This window comes from Phycodurus eques, chromosome 19 (genome assembly GCF_024500275.1).
Source record: "Phycodurus eques isolate BA_2022a chromosome 19, UOR_Pequ_1.1, whole genome shotgun sequence".
Classification (NCBI taxonomy): domain Eukaryota; kingdom Metazoa; phylum Chordata; class Actinopteri; order Syngnathiformes; family Syngnathidae; genus Phycodurus; species Phycodurus eques.
This window is the reverse complement of record NC_084543.1, coordinates 16,292,349-16,313,177: the sequence shown is the minus strand read 5'-3', so window position 1 is coordinate 16,313,177 and position 20,829 is coordinate 16,292,349. Positions and strand designations below refer to the sequence as shown.

Sequence of the window (20,829 nt, the reverse complement as noted above, 5' to 3'; positions counted from 1 at the left end):
GTCACAACCTGACCCGCCCTGTATATTCATGATATAATACGTTAAGTATTAGTGACTATTTTGTATTTTGCATCTTGATGCTGTATTATTTAAGCTCCTTTAAGAAATTATTATTACAATTGCATTTACGGCAATGACTCTGTACTAACCTTAGTAAAATAAAGGCATTGCAATTGTACAAATGAATAATAATGCTTAAAAGAATACCGTTAAATCAATTAAATAATTATTAAAATATTTATTTACTGACATTCCAACAATGCTCTATCTTGTCTTGTTCTTGTGCACACTATGTATATTATATATTAATATACAGCGGCTGAAATAAGCATTTAACACATAACCATTTTTCTCACTAAATATATTTCCAAAGGTGCTATTGACATGAAAATTTCCCCAGATGTTGGGAACAACCCAAGTAATCCACACATATCAAGAAAGTAGAACAAATAAGATCAGAAAATAAGTTAGTAATATGAAATGACACAGGGAAAAAGTATTGAACAAGCCAACTGGTATTTATTTAATACTTTGTACAAAAGCCTTTGTTTACAAAAAGAATCATCATCTTTATTGTTATGAAAATGCATCCATGCACACAAAATTTGTTCTCTGCATTTTACACATCACAGTGATCACACACACTTGTTAGTGGAACAAGTAGGTGGCATCTTAAGCGCCCGGCGAACAGTTTTGGGGTATCAGTGTCTTGCTCAAGGACACCACAGCCTGTTGTCCGGGAGATGTTGGTGGATGGTCCGGTCGGGGTCTTGAACCTAGGTCCCCACGGTGGCCGGCGATGATCTTAACCATTAGTCCACAGCTGACCCCTGCAATCACAGCTTCAAGACCCCTCCTGTATGGAGAAACTAGTCACATGCATTGATGTGATTTTGGCCCATTACTCCACAGAAGCAATCTTCAAATTTTGAAGGTTCTGTGGGCTTCTTTTATGGACCTTGAGTTTCAGTTCTTTCCATAATTTTTCGATTGGATTCAAGTCAGGTGATCGGCTGGGCCATTCTAGCAGCTTTATTTTCTTCTTTGTAACCAATTCAGAGTTTCCTTGGCTGTATGTTTTGGATCATTATCCTGCTGAAATGACCACCCTTGTTTCATTGTCATCATCCTCGTAGATGGCAGCAGATTTTTGTCAATAATGTCTCTGTACGTTTGCCCATTCTTCCTTCCTTCAATAATGTAAAGTTTATCATTACCACACCATCGTGTTCCCACCTCCGAACTTCACTGTTGGGACAGTGTTTTTAGGGGGTTGTGCAGTGCCATTTCTCCTCCAAACATGGTGTTCATTATGGCATCCAAATTTATCTTATTTGTTCTACTTTCTTTGTAAGTATGGATTACTTGGGTCATTCCAACATGTGGTGAACATTTTATGTCAATAGCACCTTCAGAAATATATGTAGTGACGAAAATGGTGACGTTAAATACTTATTTCAGATGCTGTATATGTACATGCATATTGTAAAATTTTGGGTGGTCGGTGGGAGGCTACGCGTCGGGAAGCCTTTTGTGTGTGTGTACGTTATAATTTTGATTTACCTTTTAATGATTGATTTGAGTTACATTTAATTATTGATTATTACTGATAATCAATGTGTTGAAATGACTCTTGAAAATTAGAGGATGCGTCCCAAGGGGATATCCTTGAAATAAATAAATAGCGGTAAATAAAATTAACCTACATTATGCAATATTTTTTTCTATTAAAGCGCAGCGTTCCCCAAACCTTTTAGCGCCTTTGACCGTTTTCATGTGAAGACATCATGGGTTATTTACTCCATTGAGGTAAATAACCACGTTTTTAACAATATCTGTAATTCACACATGCTCACGTTTGCAGTATTGTGCCACAAGTCCGACAAGTGTTACGATATTGCTGTAAAGTGTCGGAGTTATGATTGGAGCGTGTTGCTTTACTATTTTGATGAATAAAGTCCTTGTAGCACATAGTTGTTGTCTGCACATTTTTTGACATAATCATTTGGCGATGAAGCTTCACTTTGTGCTGCTGCCCTTGACCCTCGCCGCCATTCCATTGTCCTGCTGCCGCGCGTATGACTCGATTAATGCTAGTGGCGTTAGCGTCTGCTATCGACTGGAGGCTATTTCGTGCTCGTTTATCCAGTTACGCGCATGCTGGTCGTGTTTTTTCTTTGCGTCATCACAACATCCTGTCTCAGATGGAATGTTTCGGTCATAAAAGTATTTCAGTATGTAACTGAAAATGCACTTTTGGGCCATTTTCGGCGTGCAAATGTTTTCGCTGACTTTTACTGGACCGAGCGGGCCAGCATCTATATGTAGGTGGTGGTCCAAGACAGCGCCGTTATTGTTGGATCCTGACCACACAAGACGCCAGGTGAACCGGAAATGAATTAACCATTCTTCAGAGGATTCCGGGACGGGTTTTGCTGAATTATTCTTCATCAAGATGACTAGCCATTTGACAAAATGCGGCGCTCGTTGAAGTAGCTTTTTGACGAAGGGACCCGAAGGAGGCCGCCGTATCTTTGCCGTCATCCAATCTACCCCTGAGTCAGAAAGATCGCCGTCATGTTTCCTCTCTTTTGCGGACAGCTTTGGTAGTACATCTACCGCAACAAATACTTGGTTCAAGCGTGAGTTGCGTGAAACGTCCACATTTACATGTCGCCATCTTCTCTAGTCTATTCCATAGATATCTGCATAGTGAGGCAAAAAAGTATTTAGTCAGTCACCAATTGTGCAAGTTCTCCCACTTAAAAAGATGAACGAGGCCTGTCATTTTCATCATAGTTATACCTCACCTATGAAAGACAAAATGAAAAAAAAATCCAGAAAATCACATTGATTGATTTTTAAATAATTTATTGGCAAATTATGGTGGAAAACAAGTATTTGGTCAATAGCAAAAGTTCATCTCAATACTGTTATATACCCTTTGTTGGCAATGACAGAGGTCAAATGTTTCTGTCAGTCTTCACAAGGTTTTCACACACTGTTGCTGGTATTTTGGCCCATTCCTCCATGCAGATCTCCTCGAGAGCAGTGAGGTTTTGGGGCTGTCGATGGGCAACACAGACTTTCAACTCCCTCCAAAGATTTTCTTTGAGGTTGAGATCTGGAGACTGGCTAGAGCACTCCAGGACCTTGAAATGCTTCTTATGAAGCCACTCCTTCGTTGTCCGGGCAGTGTATTTGGGATAATTGTCATGCTGAAAGACCCAATGTTTCATCTTCAATGCCCTTGCAGATGGAAGGAGGTTTTCTCTCAAACTCTCACAATACATGACCCAATTCATTCTTTCCTTTACACGGATCAGTCATACTGGTCCCTTTGCAGAAAAAGAGCCCCAAAGCATGTTGTTTCCACCCCCACGCTTCACAGTATGTATGGTGTTCTTTGGATGCAACTCTGCATTCTTTCTCCTCCAAACATGACAAGTTGAGTTTTTACCAAAAAGTGCTATTTTGGTTTCATCTGTCCATATGACATTCTCCCAATCCTCTTCTGGATCATCCAAATGCTCTCTAGCAAACTTCAGACGGGCCTGGACATGTACTGGCTTAAGCAGGGGGACACATTTGGCAGTGCAAGATTTGAGTCCCTGTTGGCGTAGTATGTTACTGATGGTAGCCTTTGTTACTTTGGTCCCAGCTCTCTGCAGATCATTCACTTGGTCATTCACGTGTGGTTCTGGGATTTTTGCTCACTGTTCTTGTGATGATTTTGACCCCACGGGGGGAGATCTTGCATGGAGCCCCAGATCGAGGGAGATTATCAGTGGTTTTGTATGTCTTCTATTTTCTCATAATTGCTCCAACAGTTGATTTCTTCACACCAAGCTGCTTACCTATTGCAGATTCAGTTTTCCCAGCCTGGTGCAGGTCTACAATTTTGTGTCTGGTGTCCTTTGACAGCTCTTTGTTCTTGGCCATAGTGGAGTTTGGAGTGTGACAGTTTGAGGCTATGGACAGGTGTCTTTTATACCGATAACGAGTTCAAACAGGTTCCATTATGGACAGGTAACGAGTGAAGAACAGATGAGCCTCTTAAAAGAAGGTTACAGGTCTGTGAGAGCCAGAAATCTTGCTTGTTTGTAGGTGACCAAATACTTATTTTCTACCTTAACTTGCTAATAAATTCTTTAAAAAGCACACGTGATTTTCTGGAATTTTTTTCTCTCTCATTTTGTCTCTCATAGGTGAAGTATACACATGAAAATTACAGGCCTCTCTCATCTTTTTAAGTGGGAGAACTTGCACAACTGATGGCTGACTAAATACTTTTTTGCCCCACTGTATCATTTTACACTTGAAACTTTGTGAGTCCCATGATCCACGTCTGGAAACAATGAGTCCCAGCTCTGGAACAATAAGTCCCTGCAATTTATCGTCATGGAGTCCAGATAAAGTAATCCTATGCTATATGACGATAGTTGCTTCGCGTGGTCCTGCTATATTGCAGATTTTTGTTTGTACAATTTGTACCATATTTTTGTTATCCATTCCTCTTGTTCTTTCTCAATATTTGTTTCAGCCTGCCATGATAGCAAATTTTTTAGGACAAAATATTTAAACCATAGTATTGTTGATAGGTACTTTTTTTATGCCACTGATAAGATATTATAGAGCATAATAATAAAGGAAGTACATCCTTTTTACAATCAATTAACTTTCAATTCTAAAGAACATTGGCATTGTAATGTAAAATAATACATAAAATAAAAAATATATATAAATAAATCAGTCTTAGGATCTGTTTGCAAAAACTGCATTTAAACCAATATTAAACATTTGGAACATGGGTATATAATCATTAACCCAATAAAGAGTCCCCAAAAATGTCTGAAAGCCTGCCAAATTTCAATGAATTAAAAAAAAGAAAAACGTATGTACTCGAAAGCCTTTATACTTACACTGTTTTTAAATCAGATGCCATACATTTTAATATCACTGTTGTTTTTTTAGTCTTTATTAATTGTATGAATGTTGTCATGTTATCCACTGTATAATTTCTGCTGCCTGTGTACTTTCTGATGCCTGTTGGCTTTTGAAAAAGAGATTTTATCCCTCAATAAGCTTTTACCTGGTTAAATAAAGGACAAATAAAAAGTAAAATAAGACCCGTCCTCGAGCTGCTGGACTGTGATGGGAGACCTTTACCTGTCAATCAAATAAGGCTGAAAATGAGTTTGCTGACGTCAACTACTGCCTGAATATTGCTAGTGTGTGCCACTGCGGTTATGGTTTATAAACAATTAGCTTTCCCGTGTGCGTGCGTGTATGTTTGTTGGTTTGTTTGAAATGCGGCTGGTAGCATACTCAAGCTAAGTTTTCCAACGGCTAGCATGTAGCTATACAATTACAGAAAGATGAGCGGCATAAATGGAATTAGTTACAAAGCCTAATACCACTCCAATGATGTGGGAACATTTTGGATTAAAGCCAGTTGAACGCGGTCCTCCCGCTAACACCCACGAGCTGGTACGTTGAATTTGTATGAAGTCGCACCAGACAACACAAAACCTCAAAATGACAAAATCAATTTAAACACAACCATCCCACCCAATTTTTCTCAGTTCGGAAAAAAAACCATGCTGGGACCTTTCCCATTTACCGTCAGCTTGCAATTAATTAATTCACTGCCATTGACTGCTGTTGAATGTAATTACCCATGTTAACATTGAGGACTAGTAGTGAATGTTAAGTAAGCCTTTGCACAACGTAAATATAAACTTGACAGTGTATATGGCGCTCATACTCATATAATATTAGTACATTTTCGGTTTCGGACTGAAATACTTCACTGGAATCAAACTACCGAAAAAACATGTCAAAATCATAACATGTCACATGCTGAACACTGATGGCTGGCGTGCGCGGGTGTGAACACCTCAGAGTAAAGAATAATTTCCTATTGACAGGCAATGCCATAAAGAGCTTTGTTGAATATCCAGTTCAATTGACTGGGAGGTCACTTTATTACACACACCGTACACAAATCCTACACACACTGTTTGATAATGACATAGTGCCATTAATCAACCATGAATGTGAAATAAGCATACATGTTAAATAACATACATTCAACAAACTACTGATAAAAGAAACATATTACTAACAAAACATGAACATGTTTTTTACTGTAATAATTCAAATTTGCATGTCGCAATGAATTATGGGAACCCTGTGGCTTTTATGCCATCATACTAGCGGCTATTAGCCATAACTGGAGCGTTCCTATTGTTGCCCAGCCTCGCTGCTTTACGCTGTTTGGGGGTGAAATGCTTCTTGCAGGCCATTTTGCGCCGCCCCAGCTACCTACGAGCTACAGCTTAATGCATATGCATGGGACGGTGTCAGATTCTGACGCTATGATAACCTTGAGGAAAAATACCGCGCTGTCACAGTATTTAAATTACAGCTTTAATCTAATATTTTGAAAGATTTTTTTTTTTTGTTTTGAAATATTTTGAAAGATTCGGGTAAATAAAAACTTTTTTCCAAGATGGCGCCTACCAGTGTGGTCGCCTCGGTAACGCGCTCTCTAGTATTGTCTTTGTGTTTTTCGTCCGTCTTTGGAGACCTTACACGACTCACTTACACAAGGGGAGACCTGCTAACCATCAAGGAGGCTACTCCGGACTTTCTGTCACCAACTTTCGAAAATCCGCTCAGTTTTTTTCCCGAGTTACTCACCGGAGCGGTGTCCGCGGTTTTCGGCGCATGGAAGCGGAAGCGGCGCCACAGAGGGAAACGAGCCGGCATTCAGGTGAAACTCCGCAAGAGAGGACACAGATTGGCGTTCCCGTCGATCCACCTCGCGAATGTACGCTCCCTACCCAACAAAATGGACGAGCTTCATCTTCTGTTAAAGACCAGTAAAGACTTCGGACGTTCCGCGGCCATGTGCTTTACGGAGACTTGGCTTTGCGACGTTGTACCCGATGGCGCCGTCATGCTTCCCGGCTTCAACATTCATCGAGCGGACCGCGACATGGAATCATCGGGGAAAACAAAGGGCGGCGGGATATGCCTCCATATCAACGAAAGATGGTGTACGGACGTCACGGGGCTCAGCACACACTGCAGCCCGCATTTGGAGTCGCTGTTTTTGAACTGTAAACCATTCTACTCGCCACGTGAGTTTGTATCGTTCATACTGGCTGGAGTCTATATTACGCCTCAAGCTAACACGAACGCCGCATTGCTAACGCTCGCCGAACAAGTCAACGAAATTGAAAAAAAAACACCCGGACTCACCACTCATTATTCTCGGGGACTTTAACAAAGCTAAACTCAACCACGAACTCCCTAAATACAAGCAGCACATCGACTGTCCTACCAGGGAAAATAATACTTTAGACCACTGCTACACTACGGTAAAAAACGCATACAGTGCTATACCTCGTGCAGCCCTGGGCTCGTCTGATCACTGCTAAATTCACTTAATACCGACGTACAGGCAAGAACTTAAATGTGCGAAGCCTACAGTGAAAACAGTCAAAAAGTGGACCAATGAAGCCAAGATGGAACTTCAAAGCTGTTTAGACTGCACAGACTGGAGTGTCTTTGAAAATTCAGCTGGCAGCCTGGATGAATATATGGACACTGTCACATCCTATATCAGTTTCTGTGAAGAGGTTTGTGTACCAACAAAATCATTTCGGACATTCAACAACAACAAGCCGTGGTTCACTGCTAAACTTAAGCAGCTTCGCCAAGCTAAGGAAGATTCATATCAGAGCGGGGACATGGCCCTGTATAATCGAGCTAGAAACCAGCTTACTAAAGAAATTAACATTGCAAAGAGGATCTATGCAGCAAAGTTGGAAAAACAGTTTAGCGCGAACGACTCTAAATCAGTCTGGAATGCATTCCAATCGCTGACTAATTAAAAGCGACGATCCCCCCAAGCTGAGAACAATAGCACACTAGCCAACGACTTGAATACCTTCTACTGCAGATTTGAAAAGGACAGTTTCACACCACACACCCACCCGGCCGCACCCGCGACCACAACCACACCTCTGACTTCTGCGTTAACCATCCTTGAACAGGATGTGAGACGCATCTTCAAACAACAGAAGATTAACAAAGCGGCAGTCCCGGACCATGTGTCCCCATCCTGCCTCAAAGTCTGCGCGGACCAGCTCGCTCCAGTCTTCACTCAGATCTTCAACAGATCTTTGGAAATGTGCGAAGTTCCATCCTGTTTCAAACGCTCCACTATCATTCCAGTCCCCAAGAAACCTGCAATCTCTGGTCTGAATGACTACAGGCCTGTCGCTTTGACATCTATGGTCATGAAGTCCTTTGAATGTCTCGTGCTGGACCACCTCAAGAGTGTCACAGGTCCCCTGCTGGACCCCCTGCAGTTTGCCTACCAAGCGAACAGGTCTGCGGATGATGCAGTCAACATGGGACTGCACTTCATCCTAGAACACCTCGACAGTGCAGGGACCTACGCGAGGATCCTGTTCGTGGACTTCAGCTCAGCGTTCAACACCATCATCCCTGAACTCCTTTCAACCAAGCTTCTCCAGCTCAGCGTCTCACCTGCCATCCGCCAGTGGTTTTACAGCTTTCTGACGGGCAGAAGACAGCAGGTCAGTCTGGGGGAGGCCACCTCATCCACACGCAGCATCAGCACTGGGGCGCCCCAAGGTTTTGTCCTCTCTCCGCTGCTCTTCTCTCTCTACACGAATGACTGCACCTTAGCGAACCCGACTGTCAAGCTCCTGAAGTTTGCAGATGACACCTCTGTCATCGGCCTCATCAAGGACGGTGACGAGTCTGCATATCGACAGGAAGCGGAGCGGCTGGAGCTGTGCTGCGGCCGACACAACCTGGAGCTGAACACGCTCAAGACTGTAGAGATGATCGTGGACTTCAGGAGGCATCCTTCGCCACAGCTGCCCCTCACGTTGTCCAGCTGCCTTGTGTCAACCGTCGAGACCTTCAAGTTCCTGGGAATTACAATCTCTCAGGACCTGAAGTGGGCGACCAACATCAACACTCTCCTCAAAAAGGCCCAGCAGAGGATGTACTTCCTGCGGCTTCTGAGAAAGCACTGCCTGCCACCGGAGCTGCTGAGACAGTTCTACACAGCGGTCATCGAATCAGTCCTGTGTTCTTCCATCACAGTCTGGTTTGGTGCTGCTACAAAAAAGGACAAACTCCGACTGCAACGGACAATCAAAACTGCTGAAAGGATTGTCGGTACCCCCCTACCGACCATTGAGGACTTGCACGCTGCCACAACTAAGACAAGGGCGTGCAAAATCCTCTCGGACCGTCTGCACCCCGGTCACCAGCTCTTCCAGCTCCTTCCCTCAGGTAGGCGCTACTGATCAACGCAAACTAGAACAAGTAGACATTCCAACAGCTTCTTCCCTCTTGTGATCAACTTCTTAAACACCTAACCTATAATTCCATTACAACAAGCTGGACATTTTTTTGACTTGAGTTCGTTGTCACATTTCTGTGGGGCCAATTATGTATTACTCGTGCACTCACTGTAGTTGTCTCGCCATGCTGCACTATTTGCATATACTGGCCACTCATGCCAGAGTAGCATCTGCTCCATTTGCACATTGATTGAGGAGTATCTGTAACATTTGCACAACCAACATTGTCTCAGATGATCGCACTACTCGTCACTTTAAACTGCATACACTCCTTGAAGTCTCAGCGCCCTTTGCACAATGGTCATTGCACCGGACTATTGCAATATTAGTCATTCGAACTGCTCTAAGTGCTAGAGGACTCTGCATCTTTTTGCGCAATTGTTTTTTGTCAATGTCTTTATGTCTCCTAAGTGTTCTGTAAATTGACTGTCTGTGTGTTTTGGACATACTTGGCAAATAAAGATGATTCCGATTCTGATTCTGATTCTGAATCTATTCTACATTTCAACAAAGTGTATAATAATACTTGGTACATAAATACAGCCATGACTAAAAACACTAACGCTTGCAGGCACTATGTTGGTGATCCCTGTTCCTAGAAATGTATAAAATACATAAATGTATCTACTATCAAACAAATCTAACATTAAAAAAAAAAAAGTTTTTATTTTTTTTGCCAGGGGTTGTGTATTTATGTAGTACATCCAAAAATTGTCATGGGTCAATCTGATCTGCTGCACATTAAACCATTAAAAAAAAACATGTCACCAAAATGCTACAGCTATTCTGTCAATATTATTATTTTTAAATAAAAATAGATTTTCATTGAATAGTGTATTAAACCAGATATTTCCTGGATGCCATGATGAAAAAAAGATCTACGTCACATTAGGGATGGGCAATTAATTCGAAATTTAATCATGATTTTGATTTTGGTTTCTAACGATCTTAAAAATGTTTATCGAAGAAAAACTAATGATGTACAGCAGCACGGGTTGGGTATGCAAGTTCCTGCGTTGTAAACGCACCGTGTTGCTATGGCAAGTATGTGACGCATTTCTTCTGCCTTCCTTGAGTGTGCTTTAAGCTGTTTATTGACACCCCAGGTGGAGTTTACTGTAAAAGTAAACGCATAACAAAAATAATTACATTGAATATTTAAATACAAGACACTCATAATTTTTTAAATTGCCATCTTATATGCTATCAGTCAATGGAAAACCCTATTGATGGGCCCAGCTAACATTAGCATTATATCACGGGAGGGATTTACTTTCAAATAACGTTTACACACAAACGCTGTATAACACATACAGACAGACAATATAACAATACTCACGAGCATATATTCTTCCTAATCTGTGAAAAACGACTTTAGTAAAGAGTTATTGTGACTTTCTTCTTCTTCTCTTGAAATTTTTTTAGTTGATGTAATAGGCAACTCCATACATGCATCGCACCACACTTACCTTAAGAGCCCAAGGCCGCTTACAGCAAGAACAGCAGATACAGTCATCGCTTTGTCTCAAAAGACACAAATGCTTTTTTCCCCTCCTGACTGTCTGACCTGAAATCAGACTAATATTTTCCTGTTTTAGGTCAATTAGGATTACCAACATCATTTCTATTTGCTAAATCCCAGAATATTGAGAGGCTTTTTTTTCCCAGCAACGACCGACCCTTTCCCAAAAAATGTGTGTATATATATCTATCTATCTATCTATCTATCTATCTATCTATCTATCTATCTATCTATATATCTATCTATATATATATATATATATATATATATAAATAAATAATATTGTTACTAATTTGTCTAGTTGTTCTATTAAGTTATATTTAAAGTCGAGTTTTGGTAGTTAAATACGAAGTTTCAAAATCAATGAATAATTGTGCTTATTAATCTTGATTTCAATATCAATCAAAGTAATCATGATCTTTATTTTTTCCATAATGGCCCAACCCTATGTCACAGAGATCTCATTTGTTGTGGGTCCCGCATCTGAGATGCACAAAAATGAGCAGGGACTCTTGAAGCATATTCTATCTGCGTGTACAGACGCATGGTTTAAGACCCACCGTACGTACAGTGGGGCAAGAAAGTATTTAGTCACCCACCAATTGTGCACGTTCTCCCACTTAAAAAGGAGAGAGAGGCCTGTAATTTTCATCATTTGTATACCTCACCTATCAGACAAAATGAGAAAATAAAATTCCAGAAAATTGCAGTCTGATTAAAAAAGTAAAATAAATAAATAATAATTAATAATAATTAAAAACAAAACAAAAATTATGAGCAAATTATGGTGGAAAATAAGTATTTGGTCACCTACAAACAACAGATTTCTAGCTCTAACAGACCTGTAACTTCTCTGTAGCTCCTCTGTCCTCCACTCGTTATACCTGTATTAATGGCACCTGTTTGAACTCGTCATCAAGATAAAAGACACCTGTCTATAACCTCAAACAGTCACCCTTCAAACTCCACTATGGCCAAGCCCAAAGAGCTGTCAAAAGGACAGCAGAAACAAAATTGTAGACGTGCATCAGGCTGGGAAGACGGAATCTCCAATAGGTAATCAGCTTGGTGTGAAGAAATCAAATGTGGAAGCAATTATTAGAAAATGACATGTCCCCCCCTTAAACCAGTATATTCCAGGCCCATCTGAAGTTTGTTAGAGAGCATTTGTATGATCCGGAAGAGGATTGGCAGAATGTCATACGGTCAGATGAAACATGAAAAACTCAACTTGTCGTGTTTGGAGGAGAAAGAATGCTGATTTTCATCCAAAGAACACCATAACCTACTGTGAAGCATGGGGGTGGAAACATGATGCTTTGGGGCTTGTTTTTCTGCAAAGGGACCAGGACGACTGATCCGTCCGTGTAAAGGAATGAATGAATGGGGCCATGTATTGTGAGATTTTGAGTGAAAACCATTTCAAGGTCCTGGAGTGGCCTAGCCTGTCTCCAGATCTCAACCCCATAGAAAATCTTTGAAGGTGTGTTGCCCAGCGACAGCCCCAAAACATCACTGCTCGAAAGGAGCTCTGCATGGAGGAATGGGCCAAAAGACCAGAAACAGTTTGTGAAAATGTTTTGACCTCTGTCATTGCCAACAAAGGATCTATAACAAAGTATTGAGATGAACTTTTGTTATTGACCAAATACTTATTTAGCACCATAATTTGCTCATAAATTCTTTCAAAATCAATTTCTGGATTTTTTTGATTTTTTTGTTTAGAAGTTTGTCTCTCAAAGGCGAGGTATACCTATGATGAAAATTACAGGCATCTCTCATCTTTTTGAGTGGGAGAACTTGCACAATTGGTGCCTGACTAAATACTTTTATGCCCCACGATACTGTCATCAAAGTGTCTTTTTTATGGACGTCCCTGCTTATTTCAGCAAGAGAATGCCAAGCCACATTCTACATGTTTTACAGCGTTACTTCCAAGTAAAAGAGTACGAGTACGAGACTGGCCTGGCCAGTCTCCCATTAAAAACGTGTTGCACATTATGAAGATGGAGACCCTGGACTGTTGAACAACTGAAGTTGTACATCAAGCAAGAATGGCAAATAATTTCACCTACCAAGCTTCAACAATTGGTGTCCTCAGTTCCCAAACGCTCATTGTTTTTAAAAGAAAAGGTAATCTAACACAGTAGTTACCATGCCTGGCCCAGCTTTTTTGGAATGTGTTGCAGGTATCAAATTCAAAATGAGTGAATTTTTTGAAAGTAAATAAAGAAATAATAATGAGAACTGCGCGTAGCTATAATCGGGCCCTCGCATCCCGGCCCTGTTGGGGTCCTGGCAGGTTGGGGTCCTGGCAGGTTGGGGTATTGGCACGATGAAGGGCCGGTAGGTTGGACACCACGCTTTACGACATATGCAAAGTTATGGCCCGTATTGAGTAAACGTGGGGCATACAATAATGGGGTATGGCCCCCAAATGGCCCCATAGGTAGGACACCACTGCTGTTGGACAAGTGCATACAAAGCCTTCTCAAAGTTTACATTGACATAATGCAGGTAACACAATAATGGGGGATGGCCCCCAAATGTACCCCAGGCTATAGGTTGACACCACTGCTGCAGGAAAAATGCAAAAGTATGACCCGTGCAAATGTGGGAAAATGGTCCGGCTGCACAAAATGGGAGGACCGGCTGCAAATGACCCCTGGGCCATAATTTGAATGTGGGCCATACAATAATGGGGGGATGGCCCCCAAATAGCCCCCCGGCCATAGGTAGGACAACACTGATGTTGGACAAGTGCATACAAAGCCTTCTCAAAGGTTACATTGAGATAATGCAGGTCACACATTAATGGGGGATGGCCCCCAAATGTCCCCCAGGCCATAGGTAGGACAACACTGTTGTTGGACAAATGCAAAGCCTTTTCAAAGGTTATGTTGACTAAATACGGGTGTTGAAAGAAGGTAATGAACTCGTAGGCCTACTACACTACTGTATGTATTGTCAGTAATGATGGTCGGACTTGTAACTACTGTGAATGTTACATTTACAAGGCCGTAGATCATTTTCTGTTGAGTTTAGGACATGGGTTGTAATTACAATTTTGTTCGTGTGGGGGTGCTACATGTGTGTAGGACTTTTCGTAGGCGTAGGTGCAACGTAGCGCAAATAGTTCTGATGAACTGTCACCATGTTCTGTTTTCGGCGACCTCATAAAAGCTACGGTTGAAGAGCCGCCACCGGCATAAAGTATGTCGGACAAAAAAGCTTTTGATAACTTTTAATGTCCCAGGTGTTGAGATGGTACTGACCAAGTTTGAAGTCAATCTGATGAAATCGCAAAAGTGTGACACCTGCAAATTTTCCAAAAGTGTACCTCTAAAAGGTCATAGGTCAGTTTCTGTTGAGTTTAGAATTTAGGTTGTAATTACAATTTTGTAGAACTCTGGGTAATACCTGCTAAGTTTGGTAGGTGCTCTTTGATGAACTGCATCAACAACCTTGCGAAAAAGGACGAACGTAACGATTCCGAAGTCGCAGGTCACTTCCTGTTGGGTTTAAGGTATGCGTGCCTTTGAAGTTTTTGTACATCTGGGGTCAATAAAGGTGTCAGCCGAGTTTGGTAGCTGTAGGTGAAACGTACAATAAATTCGACTGATGAAATTTCGGCATTTTTGGTTTTGTGGCAAAATGGGGAATGGAATGTTTTAAGGCCCGCCCACAGTCATATACTTAGTCGGATTAAAAAGCTATTGATCACTTTTAATGTCCCATGTCTTGAGATGATACACACCAAGTTTGAAGTGAATCGGATGAAAGCTCTAGGAGGAGTTCGCAAAAGTATAAACCCTGAAAAATGCGAAAACCTTGCACTTTTTTCCTTCAAAAGTTCACTTCCCTTTGGAGTTACGATATCGGCCGCGCCGAATTTTCTGTGCATCTGGGTCCCCTCTATATGTGTACCAATTTTCAGAGCTGTAGGTCATACGGATCACAGAGTTTGCCATTGATGTACTTTTGGCATCGTTCTAGGTGGCGCTGTCGAGCCATTTTTAGGAAATCGTGAAATTAACACATTTTTCACTAGGCCAGTTGTGCGTGCCAAATTTCGTGACTTTTCGTGCACATATAGTGCCTCAAAAATGGCTTTGTTTGTCATGACTAAAATAATAATAATAATTTCTACAAAAACAATAGGGACCTCGCAGGTGTACCTGCTCGGGCCCTAATAAGAATAATTTCTACAAAAACAATAGGGACCTCGCAGGTCACTGCTCGGGCCCTAATAATAACAATAATAATAATAATAATAATAATAATTTCTAAAAAAACAATTGGGACCTCGCAGGACTACCTGCTCGGGCCCTAATCATTTCTTCAAAAACAATAGGGACCTCGCAGGTATACCTGCTCGGGCCCTAATAATAAAAAAAAATAATGATGATAATTTCTACAAAAACAATGGGGACTTCGCAGGTCTACTTACTCGGCCCTAATAATTTCTACAAAAACAGTTGGGGATCTCGCAGGTCTACCTGCTCGGGCCCTAACAACCAATTAAGTTTAACAGTTTGAACATTAAACATCTTGTTTTTGAAGTGTATTCAGTTGAGTGAATATAAAGACCTCTTTATACTCCCACGCTCGCGCGGCCGACAACGCACGCATTGTATCACGTGAACAACGAACGCATTTGGCTGCGTGGCCCCTCTGCATCACTTCACGCGCACACAGCAAAAATTGTGGCTGTGCGTAGAATGCCGCGGAGATCATCTCTCGTTATAGGTCCGTTTTAGTCACATGCTGTGATGACTTACTCAGCGTTCCTCTCGGTTACACATACCACCTACGCTGCCGCCTTCTTGATCGATTCTTCAGCATAATTAAACGTATCATCTTGGCATCTTGGCTCATTTGCTCTAGAAGACCACGGTTGTCATTGTTGTTGCTTTGTTCCTTGTTACGGAAAGGAAAGGAAAAACGGCGACCGGAAATGGCCCAAAAATGCAGAGGAAACTCCACGCTGTGGCGTCCCAGCCAATACCAGCCGTAGCGACATCCCCAACTTGGAGGAGAACTCCAGTACACTTTCAAACCTGCGCGTGTGGGTTGCGCTAGAGTATAAAGGCAAACTGCGCGCGGGATAGCCGCAGTGATGTGAGCGCGGTCACCGCCCACGGAGTAGAGAGAAGCCTTAAGTTAAAGGTTATTCAAATCATTGTATTCTATTTTTAATTTACGTTTTACATCAACTTCATTGGAATTGGGGTTTGTACATTACTCAAATTTCTATTCATATTTGTAGATAATTACACTTTTTAAGCACCTGTACTTACTATTTATTTATTTTAAAAGTGTCAAGTTGACGCAAAACATAACAGCAGGGTTAAGATGGCAATTTTAACTAATTTCTGGTATTTTTGGTTCCGTGACTATAATAACCGAAATTATTATTTTTTTGTTTAATTATTATTTGAAGGCTGAACGCACCCCACGTTCAGAACGTAAGCGGAGGGATTCGTTTGGGATGTTTGATGGCTATGACAGCTGTAGTGAGGAGTCAACCAGCAGCTCCAGCTCAGAGGACAGCGAGGATGAGATGGTGCCCTCCATCCCTGCCAGTCTCCCCATCATCAAGAACAATGGCCAGGTCTATACTTATCCTGATGGAAAAGCTGGAATGGGTTTGTACATATTTGTTACATAATAACTTATGCTATAATTATGTGACAATACATTACAACACATGTTTTGGATTAAAAAAAAATGTTTTTACAGTTCTGGTATTTACACAGTCAGGAAAACATGAAGTAATTCATCAGTAGTCATCAGTCAAGTGTGGATATTCTGCTTTTATATCGATTGACAGATAGGCTAACAGAGTTTATGTAACCAATGATGAAATTATAATATTTCATGTACAGTGCCCTCCAAAAGTATTGGAATGGCAAGGTCGATTCCTTTGTTTTTGTTGTATACTGAAGACATTTGGGTTTCAGATCAAAAGTTCAGAATTCTAGCTGTGTTAATGTGTTAAACAACTCAGGACAGAGCACCTTTTGTTTGAACCCACCCACTTTTCAAGTGAGCGAAATTATTGTTTCTAGTTGCTCAGGCATGGCCTTTTAGATTGATTTCTTAAACATTAGTGCTTGTTTTTGTCTGGGTTTCACATGTGAAAACTGCATTTTGCTGTTACGCAAACATGAAGACCAGAGAGCTGTATATGGGAGAAAAGCAAACCATTTTGAAGCTGAGAGAAGAGGGAAAATTGAGCCTATCCCAGCTATCTCCGGGCGAGAGGCTGGGTACACCCTGAACTGGTCACCAGCCAATCTCACTAATAAGAATAATTTCTACAAATATAATGGGGACCTCGCAGGTCACTGCTTGGCCCAAACTAGAGCTGCGAGCAGCTATAATCGGGCCCTCGTACCCCGCCCCCGTTGGGGTCCTGGCAGGTTGGGGTATTGGGACAATGAAGTAAGGGCCGCAAATTGCGGTAGGTTGGACACCACGATGTAGGACAAGTGCAGAGGTATGGCCCATATTGAGTAAATCTGGGTCACACAAAATGTTGATGTATCTGAGGACACTTTTGATGATCTCTCCTCTCAGCTGGCTGCTTGAAATCTTTAACTGACAATGACAGGCTGGCCACCCAGCAGTTCGTGTGTAATAACAAATCAAGCAGAGCCAGAAGAGCTGAGCATACATTCAGAAGACTAAAGGGCAGATGGAGATGCCGGTTAAAACGCAATGACTGCCATCTTAGAAAGGTAAAGTCTATGGTCTTAACATGTTGTGTTTTGCATCATCCGTGTAAACTGAATGGGGAAGACTTTCCAGTTCAATGGGGATGTGGAAGCCCCCTTGTTTTATTAACCTCCAAAAGTTTTTCCAACCCAGTCATGTCCATCCATCCATCCATCCATTTTCTGAGCCGCTTATCCTCACGAGGGTCACGGGAGTGCTGGAGCCTATCCCAGCTATCTTCGGGCAGGAGGCGGGGTACACCCTGAACTGGTTGCCAGCCAATCGCAGGGCACATACAAACAAACAACCATCCGCACTCACATTCACACCTGTGGACCTTCAATTAACCTACCATGCATGTTTTGGGGATGTGGGAGGAAACCGGAGTGCCCGGAGAAAACCCACGCAGGCACGTGGAGAACATGCAAACTCCACATAGGCGGGGCCGTGGATTGAACCCAGGTCTTCAGAACTGTGAGGCAGGCGCTCTAACCAGTCGCCCACCGTGCGGCCACCAAGTCATGTATGTTGAGTAAAATTGTTAAACATTGATAATGCATCATTGCCCACAACCCTTTTTCGGAAATATAAATATATCTTAGATGTTTAAAATGTTATATTGAATCTAACGTCACTCAGTGCCTGTAAATAAACACAGTAATACTGTTCAAAATGGAGAGTATTTCCTGCGTAGCATGATGAGAGGCTGCAAAATGAAAATGGCACACAGTTGTTGATATTGTGCCTCGTTCTCCTCTTTTCGTCCCCTAAGTTCCTCCTCGTACTCTGCTGTCCTTGCACACATTTTCACAACGCTTCGCAAGACCGGAAACAGAATGCACATTCATTCAAGAGCTGGTATCGACTACAACTCACGGCCAGGCACTCCACACACAGAGACTCCCTGACTTGAGCTTACTGTTCGAGCTAAAATGTTCCTTAGCTCTGTCATCTGCAATGATCCTTTGTCCTGTCCTCTTTCATCTTTGCTGACATCACAACAGTCAATCACCAGACACGAGCAACTCAACATCAAAGAACATCCATAATCTCAACGCTGCAATAATAAAAATAAAATAATAATAAATAATTACTACTTGCTGTATTGTTCTATGTTGTATTTGTTTAATAGTTAGTTTCTATTGTATTAATTTGCCTCGGTGGCCCCGTTGGTGGCACACCAACGATGTAGAAGGAAATGACGACATGGAAATTAGGCATTTTGGTGAGCAATGGGAGGAGTGTGGTTGGGAAATGCTCAAAAACAATATTTTGTGTAACTGCAGCAAAAAATTCATGCAATATTTACTGCATAAGCGAAAACAATAATAAAAATTGCTGAAAACAAACAACATCGCCCTCTTTCGGAGGAGCCGTTGGATCAAACCAGCGGCTGTGTGGGCGGGTGCGTGCGTACTAAGTCACAAGTAAATAAATAATATATGAAAAAATTCCACTAAACAATAAATACAAATACATAGTCGTCGCAAAAAACATTAGCATGCCTGGGGTGACTATTACATGTATATGTAAAAAAAAAAAAGCCTTGCAATATTCTGGTATATAGAAAACAGAATAGATTGTAGTCTGATTTTATGTCAGACATTCAGGGGGAAAAAAAAGCATTTGGGTTTTTATAAAAAGCCGTGGAGCTACCTATTTCAGTAACCAAAAAAATAGTACAATGACAAAGTCGAAAAACTGTATTAAACTTGTCTTTCACAGGTGATGATGAATATATACCCGTTAGTATTGTTGTATTGTTTGTTTGTATGTGTTACTATGGCATTTATGTGTAAATATGTTATTTGAAGGTAAATCCCATGTTTATTTATGAAAATGTAATTTAGACAAAATGCAGAGTGACATATTAAGCAGTACTGCTCCCACCTAATGTTTTATATATACCACAACTATGCAGTATTACAGTAGAAATAAATTAATCCTTTATTGTGCACAACAATGTAAGAAAGAGAGAAAGATGTAGAGAGACAGAAAAGAGAGTGAGGTAGGATTTTATGACCTGATAGGCTATTGTTGGTTAATTATGGTGGGACTTTTAAATACTGTGAATGTTACATTTAAAAGGCCGTAGATAATTTTCTTTTGAGTTTAGGATATGGGTTGTAATTACAATTTGGTAGGTGTCGGGATGCTATACGTGCCTGCCAAGTTTGGTCGGTGTCGGTGTGACGTACCACAAATAGCTCTTTGATGAACTGCATCAGCAACCTTGCGAAAAAGGTCGAAGCTTCCGATTGCGAAGTCGCAGGTCGCTTCCTGTTGGGTTTAGTGTATCCGTGCCTTTGACATTTTTGTATGTCTGGGGTCGATACAGGTGTGAGCCTATTTTTTTTAGCTCTAGGTGAAACATACGACGAGACTCTGATCAAGTTCAGGCATTTTCGGTTATGTGGCGAAATATGGAATGAAATGTTTGAAGGCCCGCCCCCGTCATATAGTTTGTTGGATTAAAAAGCATTTGATAACCTTTAATGTCCCATGTCTTGAGATGATACACACTAAGTTTTTTAGTGAATCGGATGAAAGTTGTAGGAGGACTTCAGAAAAGTATAAACCCTGAAAAAAATTGAAAGTTTCAACCTTTTCCCCCTCAAAAGGTCATAGGTCATTTCCTGTTGGAGTTGCGATATCTTTATCACTTTTTTGTGCGTCTGGATCTCGTACCAATTTTCAGAGCCGTAGGTCAGTCATAAGGATCACCGAGTTGTCCTTTGATGTACTTTCGGCATCGTTCTAGGGGGTGCTGTCATGACATTTTTTTTAATCAAATCTTTCAGCAGGCCCGATGTGTGTGGCAATTTTTTTTTTCAGTTATTGTGCACATATAGTGCCTCAAAATGGCTTCGATTGTGATGACTAATAATAATAAGAATAATTTCGACAAATACAATAGGGACCTCCCAGGTCACTGCTTGGGCCCTAAATAATAATATTAATAATTTCTACAAATACAATAGGGATCTCGCGGGTCACTGCTCGGGCCCTAATAATAACGATTTCTACAAATACAATAGGGACCTTGCAGGTCACTGCTTGGGCCCGAATAATTATAATAATTTCTACAAATACAATAGGTCCACCTGCTCGGGTACTAATAATCATTTCTACAAAAACAATAGGGACCTTGCAGGTCACTATTCAGACCCT

The 20,829-nt window shown here is 41.3% G+C and overlaps 1 protein-coding gene across 4 annotated transcripts in view; it reads left to right on the top strand.

Moving 5' to 3' along the window:
• The window catches only part of mbtd1 (mbt domain containing 1), a 192,051-nt gene that overhangs the window by 5,121 nt on the left and 166,101 nt on the right, over positions 1–20,829 (top strand). For 3 of the 4 annotated variants that reach the window (XM_061705439.1, XM_061705436.1, XM_061705437.1), the window contains exon 2: positions 16,382–16,586. In XM_061705439.1, coding sequence (XP_061561423.1) covers positions 16,382–16,586 — 205 coding nt within the window. The other variant, XM_061705438.1, reaches the window with a different exon arrangement.